General features: G+C 37.7%; 1 protein-coding gene across 1 annotated transcript in view; it reads left to right on the plus strand.

The window, feature by feature from the left end:
• The window catches only part of CNTNAP4 (contactin associated protein family member 4), a 213,679-nt gene that overhangs the window by 122,405 nt on the left and 65,280 nt on the right, over positions 1-25,994 (plus strand). Inside the window, exon 4 of the mRNA XM_044922066.1 lies at positions 24,904-25,051. Coding sequence (XP_044778001.1) covers positions 24,904-25,051 — 148 coding nt within the window. The remainder of the gene's footprint in view (positions 1-24,903; positions 25,052-25,994) is intronic.

Consider the following 25,994-nt stretch of genomic DNA (forward strand, 5'->3'; position numbering starts at 1 on the left):
AAGCTTTTCTTTAGCAGAACCTAAAAAAAATTTAACAATAATTCATTTACATCATTGAATATGTAGTTGGTTTTCAAATTCCCGACAGTTAACTAAAAAATGCATTTCATTTTGCCAGTGTACAAATAAAGACTATAACTTTTCAGAGACCTCAACCTAGTAAGAAATAAAGACTTGTATTAAGGGCTGTTGATGCCAGAGCCTGTTCTTTGCACATGTGGTCTTTGAAGCCTCCTTTACTATCTGTTACTCAGTTGAGATGTGAGTCCCTGGGGAATTGCTGAAGGTGTACATGTTCAGAGTGGGTACTTATTCCTATTCTTACGGAGCCATGATTTTCATACCTGAGAGAACAGTCAGAATAGGTCACGGTGTCTGCCATTCTTTTATTTATAAATGTTACATTTGTGGCCTAAGAATTTGCATCTGTTCTGGGAGAATTCAAAGGAAAATTTGAATGTATAGAACAATAAACTCCACACTACATACTGCATGAAGAGAAACATTATTCATGTGTAAAAATAATAAGCCCCAATACTGTGTCATGGGAATTCTAGTAGAGGTTGCCCTCAGATTCATTCATTTTAGGTTTTTTATCCACGAAGACCGAGGCATTTTATCGGTTTCTTAAGGAAATAATTATGGTTATTCTATAGTATATTATATATAATGTGGTTTCTTAAAATTCAGATAAGTAGAATTTGAATACCTATACAATAACATGAAAACCACACACATTAAGTCTAATAAACTGAGTTTGAGGATGCATACAAATATCTCTGAAAGTTCTGTATGTTTATGTTACGTACTTTGGAAATCTTTTTTAAATGTTCATCAACTAATCTCAGTTACATCGAAACAAATAAAATGTGCATTTAGGAACCCCTTATTGCTGCACGGTACTACAATTACACTGTCTGAAGTATAATTTCCAACATTTATATTCAAATGCAAATGAGTTAAAAAAGAAAACTTTGCATTCAAGAAATTAAAACTATTTTTGTTTCAGTCACTTTTCTGGGAAGTATTTTCTTGATATTTTTTGTCTTGAGGTTAAAAATATTGCCAACTACACCCAAATAAGTATTTGGCTTTATTTCCTAAATGGGATTGTCACTATGATCAGGGGACATTCAGAGGAGTTGCTGTTTCTCTTTTGACTGTTTAGACTCACATATTAAACCCAAATAATGCCATGTGGTCAGCCTGATTAGCTGTGAGTGACAGTGGGCCATGTGTGAGACATGATCACCACACCACAACAACCACAACTGTACCTTATCATTTATTATAAGCCAGGCAGATGTTAATCTCTTATTATTTTACTTAATGTGTAGTTCAAACTTGGGTAGTAATGATTTTTGTCCCCAATTTATAGATGAAGAAGCTGAGGCTTAGGAATATATTCCTTCCAGTTTCTCTGGCTAATGAGTGATAGATCCCTTAACCATCTACAATTGTATGCCCTTTTCCAGGGTGAACTGAGGTCTCCAGGTCAAAGGTTTGGACAGACGTCCTTGATTTCTCTTTATGGAGAGGGACTGGAGGGATTATTAATGTTTCAGTTGTTGGAATAATGGTTATTGGGGCTTGAGAAGAGTTGTCTGCAGAGCTAAAAGCAGTATTTGTTTGAACATGAAATAAATGAGTTTGTGTCGTCTGTGTTGAGTAGAGGAAATACTTTCCAATTCGCAGGCATCCTAGCATTAAGAATGGAGCACATGCATTAAGGCATTTAAGTTCCCTGTGTTTTTTGTTCCATTAATCTATATCAAGGTACCCATGGGTATGGGAGCCATTTACTGGTTTGTTTTGTTACATCTGGCAGTGTTTCAAAAGGCAATGCAGGTAGGCAGGTGTTATTATTGATTGAAATAAAAACACTTTTGTGCCAGACTCTCTAACCCAGTGTCTGCTGCGTGCATTTATTCACCCTCTGCTCCCAGAGGGCAGATGAGCATGTCTCTGGTGAAGAATAGGTTAAGAATGTCTGCACGTTTTTGCTCCCTGATTACGTTATTACTAAATAAAGTAGGCTTTTCTTTGCCTGTGTGTGTAATGAAACTTTAATTGTGCGACCAAATTATACAGACTCTGAAGGTCGAACAACCCAAAATAATACCACATTGTATTTTAATCTGTGTGTTCTAAAAATATTTGGTAAAATTTAAAGTCGACACCAACTTTAAAAAGAATGCTTCAGAGGCCATTAATCTTTGTATGTGCTAAGACTAAGTGTTGCAGTTAGACACACAGGAGGTTACATAGCTTCTGAGTGACCTGTGAAAGTTTAGGTTTTGATCTAAGTGGAGATACAGTGTTCACCAGCTAAATATTGTACATAGTATTTAATGTACATCACAATGTACAATATACACTAGTGTATATACAATATACATTAGTACTATAATGTGTTTGATATATGTTAAATAATGAATGGCTTCAGAGGCCAAAGTGAGAAGTCTATGCAAGCTTTTAAACAGCAGTTTTTCAGGGGCGCCTGGGTGGCTCAGTTGGTTAAGCGACTGCCTTCGGCTCAGGTCATGATCCTGGAGTCCCGGGATCGAGTCCTGCGTCGGGCTCCCTGCTCGGCAGGGAGTCTGCCTCTCTCTCTGACCCTCCCCCCTCTCATGCTCTCTATCTCATTCTCTCTCTCAAATAAATAAATAAAATCTTTAAAAAAAAAAAGCAGTTCAGTTTTTCAAATTAAATATAATAAAGTGGATATTTTGTTTTGTTCTGCTGAAAACATTGGTTGATTTTTTTAAGTCTCTTTCTAAAACACATATTATAAGTTTGTACTTGGAAAAATGATTAGCAGTCATTTAATAAATAAGTGGCATTCTGAAGGACTCTGAGGACTAATCAATATATTAGAAAGACTACATAAAAACATTAATAGAATGCAGAGGTGAGGAATAATTTACTTTGAATTTTATAATATCTCTAATAGAGAACCCAGTACTTTTCTTTCATCAGTGGACAATAGTTATATAATGGGAATGGTCGTAAGAATGCCATTATCTTTGTAATATTAATGGTAAAAGGAAAGATGTTAATGGAGCTCTTTATGGTATAATGCATGAAAAATTATACGATATCTAAAATCTGAAGCTGAAAGGTACTTCTCATTGGTGTTCTTAATGATCTTAGAAAAGCACAAAAGTGAAAAATACAATTTTAATGAAGTATTCTTCAAAATCTTCTCTATTTGCTTTTGGATAAATACGTGCAAATTTAAATCTTGATTGTCTTCACTGAACTATTTTTTAAAGCATTAAGGACTTATTTCTTTTACAAATTCAGCGTAATTATTTTCATTTAACTTTTATTTTTTTCATGAAGGCTCCATGCCCAGTGTGGAGCCCAACACAGAGCTTGAACTCATGACCCTGAGATCAAGACCTGAGCTGAGATCAAGAGTCAGATGGTTAACCAACTGAGCCACCCAGACACCCCTCATTTAACTTTTAATATTTTAAATTTATTTATTTATTTATTTATTATTATTTTTTATTAAAATATAATGTATTATTTGTTTCAGGGGTACAGGTCTGTGATTCATCAGTCTCACACAATTCACAGCACTCACCATAGCACATACCCTCCCCAGTGTCCATCACCCTACCACCCCATCCCTCCCACCCCCCTCCCCTCCAGCAAGCCTCAGTTTGTTTCCTGAGACTAAGAGTCTCTTATGGTTTGTCTCCCTCTCTGGTTTCGTCTTGTTTCATTTTTCCCACCCTTCTCCTACGATCCTGTTTTGTTTCTCAAATTCCTCATATCAGTGAGATGATATGATACTTGTCTTTCTCTGATTGACTTATTTCACTTAGCATAATACCCTCTAGTTCCATCCATGTCGTTGCAAATGGCAAAATTTCATTTTTTGGATGGCTGCATAATATTCCATTACATATATATACCACATCTTCTTTATCCAATCATCTGTTGATGACAACTCGACTCTCCATGGTTTGGCTATTGTGGACATTGCTGCTATAAACATTGGGGTGCACATGCCCCTTCGGATCCCTACATTTGTATCTTTGGGGTAAACACCCAGTAGTGCAATTGCTGGGTCGTAGGGTAACCCTATTTTCAACTTTTTGAGGAACCTCCATACTGTTTTCCAGAGTGGCTGCACCAGCTTGCATTCCCACCAACAGTGTAGGAGGGTTCCCCTTTCTCCACATCTCCGCCAATATCTGTCATTTCCTGACTTGTTAATTTTAGCCATTCTGACTGGTGTGAGGTGGTATCTCATTGAGGTTTTGATTTGTATTTCCCTGATGCCGAGTGACGTTGAGCACTTTTTCATGTGTCTGTTGGCCATTTGGATGTCTTCTGTGCAGAAATGTCTGTTCATGTCTTCTGCCTATTTCTTGATTGGATTATTTGTTCTTTGGGTGTTGAGTTTGCTAAGTTCTTTATAGATTTTGGATACTAGCCCTTTATCTGATATGTCATTTGCAAATATCTTCCATTCTGTAGGTTGTCTCTTGGTTTTGTTGACTGTTTCCTTTGCTGTGCGAAAGCTTTTTAGCTTGATGAAGTCCCAATAGTTCATTTTTGCCCTTGCTTCCCTTGCCTTTGGCAATGTGTCTAGGAAGAAGTTGCTGCAGCTGAGGTCAAACAGGTTGCTGTCTTTGTTCTCCTTTAGGATTTTGATGGATTCTTGTCTCACATTTAGGTCTTTCATCCATTTTGAGTCTATTTTTGTGTGTGGTGTAAGGAAATGGTCCAGTTTCATTCCTCCACATGTGGCTGTCCAACTTTCCCAACACCATTTGTTGAAGAGACTGTGTTTTCTCCATTGGACATTCTTTCCTGCTTTGTCAAAGATTAGTTGACCATAGAGTTGAGGGTCCATTTCTGGGCTTTCTGTTCTGGGCTTTCTGACCATAGAGTTGAGGGTCCATTTCTGATCTCTGTGTCTGTTTTTGTGCCACTACCATACTGTCTTGATGATGACAGCTTTGTGATAGAGCTTGAAGTCTGGAATTGTGATGCCACCAGCTTTGCTTTTCTCTTTCAATAATCCTCTGGCTATTCAGGGTTTTTCTGGTTCCATACAAATTTTAGGATTATTTGTTCCATTTCTTTGAAAAAGGTTGATGGTATTTTGGTAGGGATTGCATTAAATGTGTAGATTGCTCTACGTAGCATGAACATTTTCACAATATTGGTTCTTCTAATCTACAAGCATGGAAATTTTTCCATTTCTTTGTGTCTTCCTCAATTTCTTTCATGAGTATTTTATAGTTTTCTGAGTACAGATCCTTTGCATCTTTGGCTAGATTTATTCCTAGGTATCTTATGGTTGTGGGTGCAGTTGTAAATGGGATCGACTCCTTAATTTCTCTTTCTTCTGTCTTGTTGTTGGTGTATAGGAATGCCACTGATTTCTCTGGATGATTTTATATCCTGCCACTTTACTGAATTCCCTATATGAGTTCTAGCAGTTTTGGGGTGGAGTCTTTTGGGTTTTCCACGTAAAGTATCATATCATCTGCAAAGAGTGAGGGTTTGACTTCTTCTTTGCCTATTCGGATGCCTTTTATTTCTTTTTGTTGTCTGATTGCTGAGGCTAGGACTTCTAATACTATGTTGAATAGTAGTGGTGATAGTGGACATCCCTGCCGTGTTCCTGACCTTAGGGGAAAAGCTCTCATTTTTTCCCCATTGAGAATGATATTCTCTGTGGGTTTTTCATAGATGGCTTCTATGATATTGCAGTAAGTACCCTCTATCCCTACACTGTGAAGAGTTTTAATCAAGAAAGGAGGCTGTACTTTGGTCAAATGCTTTTTCTACATCTATTGAGAGGATCATATGGTTCTTGTTCTTTCTTTTGTTAATGTATTGTATCACATTGATTGATTTGTGGATATTGAACCAAACTTGCAGCCCAGGAATAAATCCTACCTGGTCATGGTGAATAATCCTTTTAATGTACTGTTGTATCCTATTGGCTAGTATTTTGGTGAGAATTTTGGCATCCGTGTTCATCAGAGATATTGGCCTGTAATTCTCCTTTTTTGATGGGGTCTTTGTCTGGGTTTTAGGATCAGGGTAATGCTGGCCTTTGGAAGCTTTTCCTTCCATTTCTATTTTTTGGAACAGTTTCAGAAGCATAGGTATTCTTCTTTAAATGTTTGGTAGAATTCCCGTGGGAAGCCATCTGGCCTGGGGCTCTTGTTTGTTGGGACATTTTTGATGACTGCTTCTATTTCCTTACTGGTTATGGGTCTGTTCAGGTTTTCTGTTTCTTCCTGGTTCAGTTTTGGTAGTTTATACATTTCTAGAAATGCATCCATTTCTTCCAGGTTATCTAATTTGCTGACATATAGTTGATCATAATATGTTCTTATAATTGTTTGTATTTCTGTGGTGTTGGTTGTGATCTCTCCTCTTTCATTCATGATTTTATTTATTTGGGTCCTTTGTCTTTTCTTTTTGATAAGTCTGGCTGGGGGTTTATCAATCTTATTTATTCTTTCAAAGGATCACCTTCAAGTTTCTTTGATCTGTTCTACTGTTCTTTTATCTTCTATTTCATTGATTTCTGCTCTGATCTTGATTATTTCTCTTCTCCTGCTGGGTAGGCTTTACTTGCTGTTGTTTCTCCAGCTCCTTTAGGTATAGGGTTAGGTTGTGTATTTGAGACCTTTCTTGTTTCTTGAGAAAGGCTTGTATTGCTATATACTTTCCTCTTAGGACTGCCTTTGCTGCATCCCAAAGATTTTGAACAGTTGTGTTTTCATTTTCATGAATTTTTAAAATTCTTCTTTAATTTCCTGGTTGACCCATTCATTACTTAGTAGGATGCTCTTTAGCCTCCATGTATTTGAGTTCATTCCAAGTTTCCTCTTGTGATTGAGTTCTGGTTTTAAAGCACTGTGGTCTGAAAATATGCAGGGAATGATCCCAGTCTTTTGGTATTGGTTGAGACCTGATTTATGACCCAGGATGTGATCTATTCTGGAGAATGTTCCATGGGCACTAGAGAAGATTGTGTATTCTGTTGCTTTGGGATGGAATGTTCTGAATATATCTGTGAAGTCCATCTGGTCCAGTGTGTCATTTAAAGCCTTTATTTCCTTGTTGATCTTTTGCTTAGATGATCTGTCCATTTCAGTGAGATGGGGTTAAAGTCCCCTACTATTATTGTATTATTGTCAACATGTTTCTTTGATTTTGTTATTAATTGGCTTATATAATTGGCTGCTCCCATGTTAGGGGCATAGATATTTACAGTTGTTAGATCTTCTTGTTGGATAGACCCTTTAAGTAGGATATAGTGCCCTTCCTCATCTCTTATTATCGTCTTTGGTTTAAAATCTCATTTGTCTGATATAAGGATTGCCACCCTAGCTTTCTTTTGATGTCCATTAGCATGGTAAATGGTTTTCCAACCCCTCACTTTAAATCTGAAGGTGTCTTTGGGCCTAAAATGAGTCTCTTGCAGACAGCATATTGATGGGTCTTGTTTTTTTATCCAATCTGATAGCCTGTGTCTTTTGTTTGGGGCACTTAGCCCATTTACATTCAGGGTAACTATTGAAAGATAGGAATTTAGTGCCATTGTATTGCCTGTAAGGTGACTGTTACTGTATATTGTCTGTGTTCCTTTCTGGTCTGTTTTACTTTTAGGCTCTCTCTTTGCTTAGAGGACCCTTTCAATATTTCTTATAGGGCTGGTTTGGTGTTCGCAAATTCTTTTAGTTTTTGTTTGTCCTGGAAGCTTTTTGTCTCTCCTTCTATTTTCAATGACAGCCTAGCTGGATATAGTATTCTTGGCTGCATATTTTTCTCGTTTAGTGCACTGAATATACGGTGCCAGTCCTTTCTGGCCTGCCAGGTCTCTGTGGATAGGTCTGCTGCCACTCTAATGCTTCTACCATTGTAGGTTACAGACCTCTTGTCCCGAGCTGCTTTCAGGATTTTCTCTTTGTCTCTGAGACTCGTAAGTTTTACTATTAGATGTTGGGGTGTTGACCTATTTTTAATGATTTTGAGTAGGGTTCTCTGTGCCTCCTGGATTTTGATGCCTTCCCCAAATTAGGGTAGTTCTCTGCTATAATTTGCTCCAATATACCTTCTGCCCCTCTCTCTCTTTTTCTTCTGGGATCCCAGTTATTGTACTGTTGTTTCATATATGGTATCAATTATCTCTAGAATTCTACCCCCGTGATCCAGTAGTTGTTTATCTCTCTTTTTCTCAGCTTCTTTATTCTCCATCATTTGGTCTTCTATATCACTAATTCTCTCTTCTGCCTCATTTATCCCAGCAGTTAGAGCTTCCATTTTTTATTGTACTTCATTAATAGCCTTTTTGATTTTGACTTGGTTAGATTTTAGTTCTTTTATTTCTCCAGAAAGGGATTCTCTAGTATTTTCTATCCTTTTTTTTCAAGCCCAGCTAGTATCTTTAAAATCGTCATTCTGAACTCTGGTTTCAACATCTTACTAATGTCCATATTGATCAGGTCCTTGGCCGTCGGTACTGCACCTTGTTCTTTTTTTTGAGGTGAGTTTTTCTGTTTTGTCATTTTGTCCTGAGAAGAATAGATGAATGAGAGAACAAATGCTAAAAGGGTAACAATGACCCCAGAGAAATATAATCTAAACAAACAGAGGAGACCCAAAACCAGGGGGAAAAGAAAGGGGGAAAAAAAAAAAAGAATGTGATCAGGCTGGTGAATAGAACAGAGCCACATGATTTGGGGTATGTTTTGGTCTTCAGAAGAGACTGCCTCCCAAAATTTTAAGAAAGAAAAACTTATATATATGTACAAAAGTAAGGATAAATATGATGAAGGGATGAAATATGAATGTAAAGATGAAAATTAAAAATAGACTTTAAAAAGGGAATTGATAAGTTGGTTGAAAAAGGAAAGAAGAAAAATTTTAAAAAAATAGAAAATGAAAAAAATAAAGAAAATTAAAAAAATTAACTTTGAAAGACTAAAGCATCATGGGGAAAAAAGCCATGAATTCTATGTGCTGTATTCCCCTAGTGCTGGAGTCCTGCCAGGGGAGGGGCCTGTTGCAGAGATTCTCAAATGTCTTTGCTCAAGGTGGAATTGTACCACCCTTGCCAGTGGCCGGGCTAAGTAATCTGCTCATGTTTGCTCTCGGTAGCTTTTGTTCCCTGAAAGCTTTCCATACAGCTTTGGAGGATGAGAGTGCAAATGGTGGCCTTGCAATCTCTGGCCCCGGAGGAGCCGAGAACGTGGGGCCCCACTCCTCAGTGAGCCCCCAGAGAAAAGCAGTCACTCCTGTCTCCCCGGTATCCGGCCACACTCCATACTCACCTGGCCTGTGACCAAGCATTTCTATCTCTGGCACATGACCCCGTTTGGAGTCTCCAAACCCAGCAGATTCCTGGGGTGGGCTCCTGCGCCTCTCCTCCTGGGGGAGGAAGGGGAGTATCCCCGGATCTGCCGCTTGTTGGGTCCCTGCTGGATGAGCAGTGGCCTGAGTGTGCCGCGGATCACTGTTTATGGCAACCCCGAGCTGAGAGCCTGCTCCTCGGCTTCGTCTCTGCAGCCAGCTTCCCTACTCCAATACCTGGGAGCTCTGCTGCATTCAGGCACCCCCGGTCTTCCTGTGACTCCGAGGGTCCTGAGACCACACTGTCCCAGTGAGGGTCCCCCCCCTCCCCCTTAGCCACCGGAGCGACATCCCTCAGTGGAGCAGACTTCTAAAAGTTCCAATTTTGTGCTCCACTGCTCTATCACTTGCCGGACCCGGCTGATGGAGGCTTCCTCCCTCCCCCCTGCCATCTATCTTCTCGAATATCACCTTGGATTCACTTCTCCGCACATCCTACCTTCCAAAAAGTGGTCGCTTTTCTGTTCATAGAGTTGCTGCTATTCTTTTCTTCGATCTCCTGTTTGTAGGTGTTCAGAATGGTTTGATAACTATCTAGCCGAATTCCTAGGACCAGATGAAATTTGGGTCTCCTACTCCTCCGTCATCTTGCTTCTCCTCCTCATTTAGCTTTTTATATTGAAATACAACACATATCTGAAAAGATAAAAGGTATACGCGCACACACACACGCACCCCCCGAGCTCATTTATTATCAAAAAGCAAAAACACCTATTTAAATATTACCTAGGCCAAGAATACTCCAGTATCTCAAACACCTCCTTTCATCCCTTTCCTGGGCACTACTACCTCCATCTTCTCCCAAAGTTATCACTATCATGATTGTGAATGCCTGTTTTGAATTATATTCAAAAGAAATGAATCAATATATTCTTTTTTTACATGTGGCTACCTGTGTTAACATTATGTTTGAGAAACATATCCATGTTGTTGTGCATAGGTATAATTGATTTATTTTCATTGCTTTATAGCATCTCATTATGTGAGTGTATCTGAATGTGTTTATCCCCTCTACAAATAGACATGTGAGCTGGATTTGGGGACTATTCTGAATAATACTTCAGGAGCATTCATGTGCCTTTGGTACACAGAGCCTGCTTTCCTGTTGGGTACACTCTTGAGAGGGGAATTGCTGGCTCATAAAATAAATATATGTGGGGCGCCTGGGTGGCTCAGTCCTTGAGCATCTGCCTTCGGTTCATGTCATGATCCCAGAGTCCTGGGATTGAGCCCTGCATCGGGCTCTCTGCTCGTCGGGAAGCCTGCTTCTCCATCTCCCACTCCCCCTGCTTGTGTTCCTGCTCTCGCTGTCTCTCTCTCTGTCAAATAAATAAAATCTTAATAAATAAATAAATAAACAAGTAAAATAAAATAAGTATATGTTTAATTTTAGTGGAATATGTGAAAGACTTTTTATAGAGATCATGTTTATTTATACTCTCACCGCAGTGTATAAAAATTACATGTCTTCCACATTCTTGACAACACTTGGTATTACCAGTTTTCTTTTAATTTTAGATTTTTAATGTTTCCCTCAATTTTAGTTATTCTGGTTGGCATGCAGAACTCTCACACTGTGGTTTGAATTTACAGTGTCCTGTGACTAATGAAGCTGGACACCATTGCATAGGTCTGCTAGTCATTTAGATATTTCTTTGTCCCATTTTTTCTTATTTCTTTGTAGTTCTCTATAAATCCTGGACACAAATATACTGAAAAATAGGTTCTTCCATTCTGTGGCTTCTCTTTTCACTATTTTAACATCTGTAAATGAACAGAAGTTCTTAAGTTTAATATATTCTGATTTGTTAACCTTTCCTCTTATGTGTCAGCCTTTCCTTTTGTGTCATGTTTAAGACACCTTTGCCCTCCTCCAGGTTGTGAAGATATCCAGTTGTGCTATCTTGTAGCACATCTGCTAGCTCCATTCACATTTAGCTTTACAATCTTACTAGACTGGCTTTCTGCCCATGATTTAAGGGAGTGATCAACCTTCCTTTTCCTTTTTTTTCTCCTTCCTTTTTTTTTTTCTTCTTCTTCTCTTTCCCCCCAGTGTGGATATTTGATCAACCCAGCACCGTGCATTTAAAAGAGGTGGTTTATTGTTTGTTTGTTGTTTTTCTAACTGATTTGCATTGCAAACATTGTCAGAAACCCATTCCCCATTTATGTTGAGGCTGTTTCTGGATTCTCTGTTCTGTTCCACTGGTCTGTTTGAGTAATCTTCTGCCAATATGACATTCTATTATTTTTGTAACATTCTGAGACTTGATGCCCAGTCAAGAAAATCTTCCAACTTTGTTTTTCTTCAAGAGTATCTTGGTGATTCCTGTCCCTTTATATTTTCACTAACAATGTATGAGAGTTCTTGTTGTTCCACATCCTCACCAGTATTTGGTATTGGCAATGTTGTGGATTTTGGCCATTCTAATAGGTGTCTAAATTCAATCCATATCGATATATAGACTTTCATTCAGCAAATTTGCTAACCACATGCTATAAAGTAATTTCTACATAAACAATCATGCTACCTATGAATGACAGCAGGCTTATTTCTTTCCTTCCAATCCATATTACCTGTTCAGTATTTTTCTTACCCTAATTAAATTATTCATCTCATGTGGAATGAAAGGGTCTATAGAGAACATACTTTGATTCTCAAACTCAAAGCAGATCTCAGCATTTCTTTTAACATGTGACTGTTTGCTGTAAGATTTTTGTAGATGTCCTTTATAGATTTAGAAATTCCCTTTTTAGCTAAAAGTTTAAATCACATTTAGATGTTGAATTTAATCAAATGCTCTTTTTACATCTGTTTAGAAGATCATATTTTCTTCAGTTTGATTAATTACCTTGAAAGATTTTTTTTTTAAAGATTTTATTTATTTATTTGACAGAGACAGAGATAGCGAGAGCAGGAACACAAGCAGCGGGAGTGGGAGAGGGAGAGCAGGCTTCCCGCCGAGGAGGGAGCCCAATGTGGGACTCGATCCCAGGACCCTGGGATCATGACCTGAGCCGAAGGCAGATGCTTAATGACTGAGCCACCCAGGCGCCCTACCTTGAAAGATTTTTAAATATTAAGCAATCCTTGTGTTCCTGGAAGAAACTTGATTAAAAAGTTATGATCTATGAAACTTTTTCTTTATTTCTGTATTCTATTATAATTTTGCAACTATTTTAAAGGATAGTTGGATATATGTTCATGAATAAGATTGGCTTTTATTTTCCTTCTTGAAAGTTCTGTGTCAGATTTTGATATCAAGGTTAAGCTAGCCTCAGAAAACAAGTTGGGAAGCATTCTGTTTTCCTACTATATGAAGGTGTTTGTATCAGATCACTGTTTTTTGTCCTTAAATGTTTAAATGTCCTTAAATCTTTAGAAAATTCACATCCACATGTGAACATTTTTAAATTATGGATTTAATTTCGCCAACAGAGATAGGCAACTCAGATTTTCCTGTTTTTCATCTGTTTTGGCAAGTTGCTGTCTGTTTAGAACTTGCTCACTAAATTGTCAAAAACTATTCAAAGTAACCTCTTATGATCATTCTAACTTGTATGGGATCATAGTAGGATGCTCTTTTGAATTCCTGATATTGGTTATTTCTGTCTCTTCTTTTTTCTTTTCCTTGATCAGTTTAGCTAGGGTTTCATTAATTTCAGTGTCCTTTCAAAGCCTTATTTTTATCATTTACTTTGCGTTTCAGTCTTGGTTTTAATTTACTGTATTTTTTTCCCTAATGTCTTAACATCCATCCTTAATACATTAATCTTCTTTTTTCTTTTAATGTCCATGTGCTCAGCACCAGTGACTTCTCTTTCACTTGTGACATTGATAATTTGGGTCTTCTCTCTTACTTTTCTTTGGACAGCATGAGTGGGGATTTATCAATTTCAGTGAATTTTTCAAAGAAAGAGCTTTTGATTTTGTTAATTTTCTCTTATGTTTTCCTGTTTTCAATTTCACTTATTTGTGCTCTTATTTTTATTATTTCTTTTCTTCTGATTATTTTATATTTATATTGTTCTACATTCTCTAGTTTCATAGGATGGAAACTGAGATTATTTATTTAGGTCTTTGGGTTTTTTCCCCCTAATGTATGCATTTAATGCTACAAATGCTGCTGTATCTCACACATTTCGATAAATTATATTTTTATTTTCATTTACATCAGTTTTTAAAAAATTTCACTTGAGACATCTGCCTTAGCTCTTGGGTTATTTCCGAATATTTTTGGGCTTTCTAGCTATCATTCTGTTACTTATGTCTCGTTTTATCCTATTGTGGTCTAAGCATACTTTGTACAGTTTACAGTTTCTATAAAATTTGTGAGGGTGTGTTTTAGGGCGCATAATGCAGTCTGTCTTCGTGAATGTTTCATATGATCTTGAGAGGACTGTTTCTGCTGCTGTTGGATGGAATATTCTAAAATGTCAGTTCGATCCAGTTGACTAATACTGATATACAGGTCTTCTATATTCTTACTGTTTTTCTGTCTTTTTGATGTATCAACTACTCCAGCTATAATAATGGATTTGTCTATTTCTCCCTGCAGTTCTATCAGTATTTGCCTCATGTATTTTGACCCTTTGTTGTTATGTGCTACAGATAGGGGAGTGTTACACCATGTTGAAAAATTGATTGCTTTGCCATTATGCAATGTTCCTGTTTATCTCTGATAATCTTTCTTGTTCTGAAGGCTGCTTTGTTTGAAATTAATATGGCCACTCCAGCTTTTTTTAGATCAGTGTTAGTGTTAGGCTAAAATACAAAATGAAAACCAAACTTGAAAATTCCCTGAGCAGACAAAACCATTTAAGCCCCATAAGCAAAACTAAATCTAGTTTATTTCATGAACGTAAGTGAAACTTAAGTCATCTTTCAAAAAATGGTATAAGATAACCATTTTTAATCAATCCCCTGCCATCTGGAAACCCCCATTGTAATAACCAGTCACTACAAAGGTTAAACAGCTTCCTCATTTTCACTTTATGAAGCCATTCTGTAATGTCACACACACCTCTAACCTTCAGAGCAATTTTGGTTTGAAAGCTCTCAATTCTTGAACTATTCTTATATACACAATCAACTCTTGCTAATTACTATTTTATTGATCTGGTGATTTTAATTTTGCTAGTTTTGGATTTTTGACATTAGTGTAGTGTATCTTTCTCTGTCCTTTTACTTTTAATCTATTTTAGTCTTTGTATTGAAAGTGGATTTCTTGTGGATAACATATAGTTGGGTCTCATTCTTTATACCCTGACAGTCTGTCTTTTAATGTTGTATTTAGACCATTCACTTTTAAAGTGATTGTTGATATGTTTGGATTAATATCTGCCATGTTTGTAACCATTTTCTATTTGTTGCATTTGTCTTTTGTTTCTTGCTGCCCCCTTTTTAATGTGTTATCTGAATTTGAGCATCTTGTATTATTCAATTTTATCTCTTTCCATATTGATATACTTCAAAAAATTCTAGTGACTGCCCTTACCTATCTAAGACCATCTTCAAATAACATTATGCTACTTACTAAGTAGTTCAGGTACCTTAGAGTATTCCCAGTCCCTCCCTCTCACCCCTTGCAACATTGCTGCCATTAATTTAATTTATCCATAAGCTATAATCACCCAATACATTTTTAGTATTATTTCTTTAAATAGTCATCTTATAACTAAGAATAAGAAAAATTATTTTCTTGTAACTTCTTTTATTCCTTCTCAAATGCTCTTCTTTTCTTTGAAAGTTTCTGACCGATTATATTAAACTTTTGTCTAAAGAACTTCCTTTAAATGCTTTTTGCAAAGCAGGTCGTGGTAGCAGTGACTTCTGTTGGTTTTTGTCTGAGAAAGTTTTTATTTTTTCTTCACTTTTGAGTGAAAATTTCTCCAGGTGTAGAATTCTAAATTTATTTTTACTTCTCTCAACACTTTAAATATTTTGCTCCACTCTCTTCCTCCTTATGTGTTTTCTGATAGAAGTCCAATATACTTCTTATCCTCGTTCCTCTCTAGGTAAGGTATTTGTTTTTCTCAGCTTCTTCCACAATGTTCTCCTTATCTTTTGTTTTCTGCAGCTTCATTATGTTATGACTCAGTATAGTTTATTCTGATTTCTAACCTGCTTGTTATTCTTTAAAATTCCTGGGTCTACTTTGGTGTCTGTCATTAATTTTGGAAAGTCTGTTGGCCATTATTCAAATATTTCTTCCACTTCATTCTCTTTTTCTTTACCTTCTGGTATTCCACTTACGCACATGTTTCAACTTTTGCAGTTATCCCCAGTTCTGGTATATTATCTTCTGCATTTTTCTTTTTGCGTTATAGTTTAGGAAGTTTGCATTTTCTGATCTTCAAGCTCACTGATTCTTTCCTTAGTTGTATTGAGTTTATCAATGTGCCCATCAAAGACATTCTCCATTTCTGTCACAATGTTTTGATTTCTGATATTTCCCTTTGGTTTTTTCTTAGAGTTTTCATTTCTCTGTTTATCTTACCCATCTTTCTTGCATGCTGTCCACTTGTCCCATTAGAACCCTTAGCATATTAATCACAGTTGTTTTTAATTCCTAGTCTGATAATTCCAACATCTGAGACATATGTAAGACTGGCTCTGATGATTGTTTTGTCTCTTCAGAATGTGTTTTTTCTTGCCTTTTGGCATGCCTTGCAATTTCTCGCTGAAATCTGGACATATTGTATCTAGTAATGGGAACTGAAGTGAATAGGTTTTTTTGTGTGAGGATTTATATTAATCTGGCAAGGAATTGGGCTGTATTTAATGTTTGCTCTAGGTGTTGTAGGTGCCAGAAGCTTCAGATTTATCTAGGACTCTTGTTTTTGCCTCTCCTCTTGACTTTGGGGTCTTCTTCCAAGGTAGTCTGTGTTTGTGGTTCTTTCAGCTATTATCGAGTATTATTATACTAGAGTTCTATTGGTATGATGATATGATATGCGGATAAGAGAGCATTCTATAATATTCCAACTAAATGTCAGTGTTTTTAGTGGGCCTCTGTCTTGGGACTGTGACCTTCACTAGTGTTTCTCTGGTGGTGTGGCTTGTTTCCCTCTGCCCCTTACTTCTTTTCCTGGCTACTGACTCCTTTTTTTTTTTTTTAAAAGATTTTATTTATTTTAATGACAGAGAGACATAGCGAGAGAGGGAACACAAGCAGGGGGAGTGGGAGAGGGAGAAGCAGGCTTCCTGCTGAGAGGGAGCCTGAATCGGGGCTCAATCCCAGGACCCTGGGATCATGACCTAAGCTGAAGACAGATGCTTAATGACTGAGCCACCCAGGCAACCCTGGCTATTGACTCCTGAGGACTATTTGTTCCCTTAGGTGGGACACGGAGAGTAGGGAAACCAGAGTGGGAGGAATGTTCTTTGCTAATTGGGATGAGGCTCTGGCAGTCTTTTCCCCTGGACAGTAGGCCCTTGGTGTACAGAACACTCTGGGCATATTTTGCAATGATTACCTTCTCCTCTCCCTGCCAGAGCTGGGAGGGAATCCTTTTCTGATCTTCACAGAGAGCATGGAAAGGTTCCTGGAAGTCAAGTTCACAGAAATGTGGGGGCCCTCTAAGACTGTGGTCCTCAAGAGTTTCTCTCTCATGCCAGTCCACCCTTAGCCTCCGTTGATTTATCAATATTACCTCATAAGCAGCCCTATCAGTTTATGGCACTAGTGGCTTCTGCTCTAGGTGGACAGATCTCAGCTCTGACTCTTTGGATGGTCTTGTCTCTCCAGATTTCAGGGTGGTAGTTTGCCATGTGTTTCATTCAGCTTAGGCTGCTGTCACAAAATATTGTAGACTGGGTGGCTTAAACAACAGACATTTATTTTTCACAGTTGTGGAATTTGGAAAGTCCAAGATCAAGTTGCTGGCTGATTCTGTTCCTGGTGGGAACCCACTGCCTGGCTTGTAATTAGCCTTCTCACCATGTCCTCATCTGGCTCTGGTCTCTCATCTCATCATTATGACACTAATCCCATCATGGGAGCCCCACCCTCATGACTTCATCTAAACCTAATTACTTCCCAGAGGCCCCACTTTCAAACACCGTCATGTTGGGATTAGGGCCTCAACATGAATTTTGGAGGGACACAATCCAGTCCATAGCGCATGTAACCTCAGTGTTCAGATAGGTCTAAGAAAGGTCATTGATTTTAAGTTTGTCCAGCTTTCTTATTGTTTAGAGAACAAGAATGATGTCCAGGTGCTTTAAATATAGAGCTGATGCTTTTCTACTTACTAATGTATGTGTCTTTGTATCCAAGACTCTGAATTTCCCTTTTTTAAAAAAAATATTGATTTATTTGAGAGAAAGAGAGTGAGAGAGCATGAGTGGGAGGGGTAGAGGGAGAGGGGAGTGAGAATTTCAAGCAGACTCCATGCTGAGTGTGGAGCCTGACACAGGGCTCGATCACAACACTGAGATCATGACCTTAGTCAAGACCAAAGTCAGATGCTTAACTGACTTTGCCACCTCTGTGTCACATCTCTCCGAATTTCCATTTAAGAACAGATTTTGCTGCTGCTTTATTACTTTCTATTGTGTATAGGACATCATGTTTGAAGAATGAACAATTTGCGACCTAGAAGGATATCTTTCTGCAGAGTATAACTTTATTTGTTTCTGCAGGTAGAAATGAGCACATGACATCTCTGACCATCTTAATCTTATTGAGAAGATAGGAGGCTGAATTTTAGTCCCTGTAAGGAGTTGTCTGTCTCTGGCTTACCCTGTATCCTAAGCTGTAGGAAGCTTATAGGATATTCTCATCCTTGGGGGACCTAGAACTAAAATTTTGTCTTTAACCCTGTGAAGTTGTAAAAAGATCTCCTCAGGTGCTTTGCATCTCAGGTTCTTTTCAGGAATCTTAGAAAGGGTAAAGGGTCTCAAAAGTAGGGCTCGCTTCCTTAGGTTTTCTTCTCCCAGATCTTGGACATTTAATGTTTTATTGTCTTTTAGCACTTCATTCCCTGTTTTTCATTTTGTACAGCTTTTCTAGCAGGAAGATTGTTCAGAATTTCCTAGTCTACCAACCATAATATGATTATTTTTTTAAGCTAGAAGTTATTTTTCATCTCAATAAAACCTTAGTCTTCCACAAAACTGGACATATATTACCCTAATATAAATTTAAGCGTAATGACCTGTAGACATATCTTCCATAAAACAATTTATTGCTATCTCTGAACAATAGTTACAAAATATAGCCAAGGTTGTATCTTTCACATGCTTTTTCAGTCTTGCCATTTGATCTTGCCATCTTAAGAATTGAAACCTTTTTATGCTAAAAGGGCTGAAACAGTGTATTTTACAATTTGGTATCTCCACAGATTCTAATAAAATGGCCAAGGCATGGGACCTTATTGGAATATTGCCAATAATTTGGTATCCCTTCAACTAAAGATTTTAAAGATAGTGAATATTTTCAGAGAGGGGTGGTAGAAACTGACTTTATATTAATAAAATTCTATTTTCTTATTTTGAAATTTGAGATTTATTATATACACGGAACAAAATTTAATTTTCTAATCTGCTTTCTGTACTCTCATTGCTATTTCTCTATTACATAAATGAATGACATTCACACTCAGGAGAGAATCAGCATTTATACATATAGTTACAACAGTCTTGTTCAACATATGTTTAAAAGTTATTCTTATCTGGGTTTATGTTAGCAAGTTCCCCGCTTTTCAGGAATATTCGTTTTTTCTTCGCTTTTCTTTTGCATTTTTTGGTTTTTAGATAAGACAACCTCTTGGGAGGCATACTGGCACACTTGGTAAATATTTATAACCAACATCATAAAACAAAGGGCTGACTTCCATTAGACAGCATGTTTTTATGATGCATTTAGTGTCTGCATGTCAGCTGACTGTGTCAAAACGAGTTGTACTTGGAAATAGGTCATATGTAAGTCACATGAATTTTCACAACAGGAGAGGTCGGGGGTTTGCATTTTTGCCTGCTTGTCATGTTGAATTTATATTAGTATTGCTGTTTATTTTGGTGGGAATGAAACCAATTTTTATGTAATTACATAGCCTGCTGTATAACTACATGTAAGTGGTCCCATGTTTCTGATTTATTACAGCAGTGTTCTGGATCCCCTTATGAACTGCCATATGGGCATTTCCCTTTATGCATCTTGACTTACACAGACGAGTTGCTCAATTAATATTGATAAAATAGATTAATGCTATTACACTTCCTCATAAACTTTAGAATCATTATGGAAATACTTAAAATCTTGTGAAAAACTTTAATTCATTAACTCCATAAATTATCTTGGTTAGAATACATTTCTAAACTATCTACGAATACCTCATTGAGTTTGAAAATCATCAGGCCTCAAAGAAAAGAAGAATACAATTAAGACCTTTTGATTTTTATCACGTAAGACACATCACCTTACTTCTATTTGTAGATATTTTATATATTTGATGAAATACTGGCATATTCTTTTATATTCTGTATCTATTAGGAGATTATCATTTTATGCAAGAGTCCTATTGATTATCAAACATTTGTCTTTTATTTTTATTCTACTCCAATAATTTTGAGAAAATGTAAAGTTTATAGAACAGTCCTTTTGCCTATAAATGTTAACTGGTAGAGTTATGTTCAGCAATCATCTAAGTTGCATTACTCTCAATGTGTCAAAGATTTTAAATGTAAATTATGAGAAAAAGCCAGCGGGTGGGGGAGGCGGTGGGGAAGCCTCCAACAAAATATCAAGCTTCCTCTAGGGTGGGTTGTTTGCTTTCATGTTCTGTTAGAGTGAGGCCTACTGATAGCTTAGCTAAATTATGTGCTATGGAGTCAGAAAAGCCTGGGATTAAATCTTTACTCTGCCACTTCCTAGCTGTGTGGCTTTAGGCACACAGTCTCTGTAATTTTCATTATCCTCAGCTTTAAAGTGGGTACAAAAATAACTATAGGGTTGGTGGAAGTATTGCAGTTACATAATATATTTCTTCTGCACCTGATGCTGAGACACAGAGTTGCACACTGATCTTTAGATTGATAACACAGAACACATTTGCTACTTATTTCTCTCTTTGGAAGTTAGCGTGGGTGAACCCTTCTCCAAAAATCTTTTCCTTCTCTGAAAAGGTTTGTAGTAATGTAGGTAGGGGAAAAGAGCATGGTTTATCCACAAGCCAGAAAAATTTTCAAAGCCAGCTGAAGACCAACAGCACAAATGGGCTTGGTATGCACTAGAAATGCAGATTCCAGGGCCCCACTCACAGATTTAGTGCATGAGGTGCAGGATCTAGAAATTGAATTTTTAAACAACTCCTCATGTAATTCTGACAGACACCAAAATTCAGAATCTATAATAAAAGGGAAGACAAACATCCATATAGTAAAAACATGTTTTTAAAAGAGCAATTTAAATCCATGTGTTTTTTTAAATTTTATTTTATTTTTTAAAAGATTTATTTATTTATTTATTTATTTATTTATTTATTTATTTATTTAGAAAGCATGAGCAGGGGGAGGGGCAAAAGGAGAGGGAGAGAGAGAGTCCCAAGCAGATTCCACACCGAGTGTGGAGCCTGACACAGGGCTTGATCCCACAACCCTGAGATCAGGACCTGAACCAAAATCAAGAGTTGGACCCTTAATCAACTGAGCCACCCAGGGGCCCCTAAATCCGTGTGTTCTTTTATGAATTGTGATGGTGTGAAAAAAAATCCTCATAGCAAATTGAGAAATACCTCTTAGGCAAAGGAAATACATTTGAAACCTGGTAGTATGCCTAGAACTTTTAATTTATGAGGTAATGTAACATCAACCCCATGCCTCATTCACTAACATTATGAAAAAATACCCATTAAATACAGAATTCCACAACAAAATCTTTGTTGTTATCCTATGTATTGAAAAAATTTCAACATGGGGAGCAAGACGAGACAAATATTACTCTTCAGTTAAATCATAGTTAATTAATGGTGCATATTCCCCCAATGACGTTGATACTAGAAAGTTATTTAAGGTACTCAGAGCATTATGAAATAATGTTCTGCCTACTCTGTCACTGTATACACACACTTCCTATGTCTACGTCTTACTTCATTTTACTAATTATTGTAAAATTAATACATGTTCATTTTTAAAAATCCAGAGACGATGGGGATGTGCTAAAAATCCCATACCCTCCACCTCACGATTTCCCTTGCCCTTTGTAAGAAAAAGCTGCTTAAAATTTTGAATGTGCCAAGATATTTTTATTACATATACAAGGTAAGCACCTTATATTTCTTCTTTATGTTCTTAAAATCTAAATAACTCATAAATCAATCAGGTAAAATGTGAAAGATTGCCATTCATAGACCTCCCCATTCTACTTATCTGTTTGTTGCCGCTGCCACTCTGCATCTTTCTCCTCATCCCTTAAGATGTTGAGATCATCATAGTGGCATCTATCTAAATCTGTGACTGTACATTAATGTTGGAAAAATGTGAGTTCTTTTGGAGGGTTATCTGATTCATCACCCAGCTGTTCACTGAAAGAAATCAAAATTGTATTAGCCTGCCAGTGGCACCCAGGAAAGTAGAATTGAAGTGTAAGAGGGCCTGATTAGGATTGAATGTTGATGGACCAGGGCCTCAACCCTGGATGCACATTACCCTGGTTTGGAGAGCCTGTAAACACACCCACACCCACACACACACACCCACACCCACACACTGCCCCCAATGCCCAGAGTATAAAAATTTTGACTAGTGGGAAGAATGGGGCTTTCTAGATGGGTCTGGTTATCAGAGTTAAAATATCTGTGGGTTTATACAGTATTCCTATTTGTGTTGTAGGAAACAGTAGCTAGGAATGTGGACCTAATAGTTGAAAACATACTGGATAACTCTCTCGGTCATGGGAGATACAGTGCACATTTGCACATTCACGTTTGACATGCTGAGAGGTTCTGTAATTGAGAACCTGTTGAACTTTGTTTTGTTTTTAAGCCCAATCTTTCCCAAATGTACACATCCGACATATATTTTACTGTGAACCACTTTGAGCCAAGCCATGTTCTAGGTACTGTGAATGGAGACGACTGAAGGTCCTTGCTTTAATGGAGCTAGTCTTCTAGTGGGATAAGATAAACAAACAAACAATAATCAAACAAAAGAAGACCCCAAATAATGAGTAATATGAAGAAAATAAAATAGGAAGGTAAGATGCAGGGGTATGCCAGGTGCACCGCTTTTGAAACTGTGATTAGAAAGGGTTTGACTTAGGTGGTAACATTTTGACCAAGGCCTGAAGTGGCAAGAGGAGCTGGTTGTGCAGAGAACTTTCGGAGTAGTGTGGACAGCTGGTGCAAAGCTCTAAGCAGGACTGAGCTTGGTTGTTCCAGGGGGTACAGTGTGGTGAAAGCATAATGGAGGGTGTTGTCAAAGACTGTGTTTGATAAGGAGCTTGGATTTTGTTCTGTGGCAAATGAAGCAATGGGGTTGGGGTGACACGGTTTGATTTACCTTTAAAGATATTCCTGACTGCTCAGAGGGGAAGAGATTAGGGCTGTGGGTGGGGATGGTGACAGGGAACAGGAGAACAAAAAAGGTGAGGAGGAGGTCACTGAGATAGTTCAGGTGAGGTAATGCTTTGTGGAGCTGGGTGGTCATAGCTGAGATGAAGATCCAGATTTTGGATATCATTTGGAGGTGCCATCACAGAAGGCTTGTGGTGCCTAAGCCTGAGAGCTGGGTGTATGGAGTATTGGTGAGGTGGTGGCAGGAGGTAGAGAATCGATTGATAAGGAGAGTCAAATCAAATTAATTTGACTCTGAAACACCAAACATTTTTTTAAAAAAATATTTTGGTAAATGCTGGTAAAGGGATATTTGTGAACTAGAAAGAAAAGTAGGTAAATGAGCAGATTCCCTGTGTATTGGTATTACTAACGTATTCGCCTTTGTCTTGTGCAACCTACATGAGATTGACCTTATACGCTGACCCAGTAATGGTCAGCAGACCTACCAAGAGCCTGAATAGATTGCTTATTTTGTTCCGGCATATGCTGATTGTTACAGAAGGGAAAAAAGAAAAAACAAGGGGGAAGAGGAGAGGGAGAAAAAGAAGTAGGAGGAAGGGAGGATGGGTAGCAGAGAAGGAGAAGAAGAAATAAAAAATATAAATTATTGCGAACAACTTCCCTCTAACATTTTCACATATGAAGCCTTACCATTTGTCATGAAGGTGAAAATAAAAGCTGCCCCGATATTAGGTGCTGTAGTATGTGAGTTTTGCAGGTGAACTATGTGTTAGGCAGATGCACCCTGATATGGCGGAAGGAAGGTAGCTCTTGCTCTCACCTTACAACAGTTTTACAAACACCAGGAGGTTATTTTCTACCTTTTTTTTTTTTTTTAAAGATTTAATTTATTTATTTGAGAGGGAGAAGCAGGCTTCCAGCTGAGTAGGGAGCCCACAGGGCTCGATCCCAGCGTCCTGGGATCAGGACCTGAGCTGAAGGCAGATGCTTAACCAACTGAACCACCCAGATGCCCCTATTTTCTACCTCTCTGAACTTTAATTTCCTTATCTGCACTTTGTGCTACCGTAGCATCATTCTCAAGGTCTTTCTAGCTTTCAAATTCTGGAGTCTGTAAGTCTAATTATAGGTCTTTCCAAATTATTATTGCTTCCAATTTCCCTTAACAATTTTTTTAATACAGGTGCTTTTGTTTTATTATTGTGTTATTAAATAACTTTGACATGTAGCAATTCTTTTTTTTTTTTTAAAGATTTTATTTATTATTTGACAGAGAGAGAGAGAGAGCACATGAGAGGGGGGAGGGTCAGAGGGAGAAGCAGACTCCCTGCCGAGCAGGGAGCCCGATGTGGGACTCGATCCAGGGACTCCAGGATCATGACCTGAGCCGAAGGCAGTCGCTTAACCGACTGAGCCACCCAGGCGCCCGACATGTAGCAATTCTTAATGTGCGTATCTGGCAGGGCTGTGAAGTTGAACAGCCTGTTATCAGAGTGTTCTGAATGGAGTGTTGGGAGATACTTTTGTTTATGTTAATAAGGGGAGAAAATGAGACAACAGAAACATGTCCTAAGTTTTATCATTCATCAGTGATGCAGGCAACTTCTTTGCTGAATCAGATCCTACTTTTTGAATACTGGAAGAAGATTTTCTCAATTTTTTTTGGTGCTGTTCACAATGTTAATACCTTTTAAGTTTAATCTGAGCTTTATAGAAAGTTTATTGACGGTATTATGGTTGAAAGCTGGCTTAATGGGGAAGGTGGAATTTCAACTACTCTCAATATAAAGAAAAGCCTGGGCAATGGTACCTTCTGTGGATGGAGGGACATTACTGTGTAACTGGTAATAGGATTTTCTTGAAGAAGGTAGCCATTTTTTCAGTAAAAAAGCAAGTCAGACATTGTTCATTGATGTTCTAGGTCACAGGGTGAAACAGATATTCTCCAGATGCATTGATTTCCTTCTTTCCCTTTTCTTTTAGGGCTTTCCAGGAAATGCAAATGCAGACAGTGTTGTGTACTATAGACTCCAGCCTTCTATCAAAGCCCGATTTCTGCGCTTCATTCCTTTAGAGTGGAACCCCAGGGGCAGAATTGGAATGCGGATCGAGGTGTTCGGATGTGCCTACAGTAAGTGTTTGTTTATCCAACACACTGACATAGATTTCAAAGGAGATGTTTTGAAAGCCAACCTGCATGCTGAAATTGACTTGATGGCTATGTAAAGAGATATAAAAACAGGAATGATTCTTGTGGAAAGCTTTTTTTGTGCCAATGCATGGTAATATTGACTTTAGCGTTTGGCTTTATATTTTAAATCAGAAATGGAAGCATTTTATAGATAGATCGATCCTTAAAGAGATAAATAGATACAGATACCTGTTTATAGACATATGTGAATCCATTTACCCAAATCTAATATTATTAACTAGACCCTGACTTTTCAAATATTAGAGTTTTCCCCCATGGACTATATTTGATGATGTTTCACTTAGGCACCCTGAATTTAATAAAAGATACAGTGTTCCATTTAGTGTAAGCAGTCAAATGTCAGGACACGAAAGAATGTTTGTCTCTCCAGCCTAAAAATAATATGCCACATAACTCACTTATAAACGTGCTGTGCCTTCAGCATAAATTCATAGAAAAAGTAAAGACCTCTGCCAAAATATAAAATGTGTTTGAAATACTTTCACATAAAAAATGTTAGAAGCCACAGATTTCACTTAGTCTCCTCTTAATGAAGCATTTTATTATATCTTTTTGTGGGGCAGGGGCCTAAGAGTTATTGATAGCCTACCTCAAGCCACACCATCCTGTTAGATGCTCTTCTATTATAGAACAATGAGTTCGTTAATATGATCTACAATTATCAGATAAGCAGTCTGAGGTTTGGAGAGATTCCGTAATTTGCCCAGCATCTGATGCCTAGCACGCAGAAGAATCTAGAAAAGAGTCCGGGACTGTTCAGTTCCTCTATATCACTCTTCCTCTAGTGAACCTTTATTTTTTAGCCATGAAAGGTTTTTTTCACACATATTTTATCACTTTCTGATGTAAGTCAAGTTAGGCT

This window comes from Neomonachus schauinslandi, chromosome 16, assembly GCF_002201575.2.
Source record: "Neomonachus schauinslandi chromosome 16, ASM220157v2, whole genome shotgun sequence".
NCBI lineage: Eukaryota > Metazoa > Chordata > Mammalia > Carnivora > Phocidae > Neomonachus > Neomonachus schauinslandi.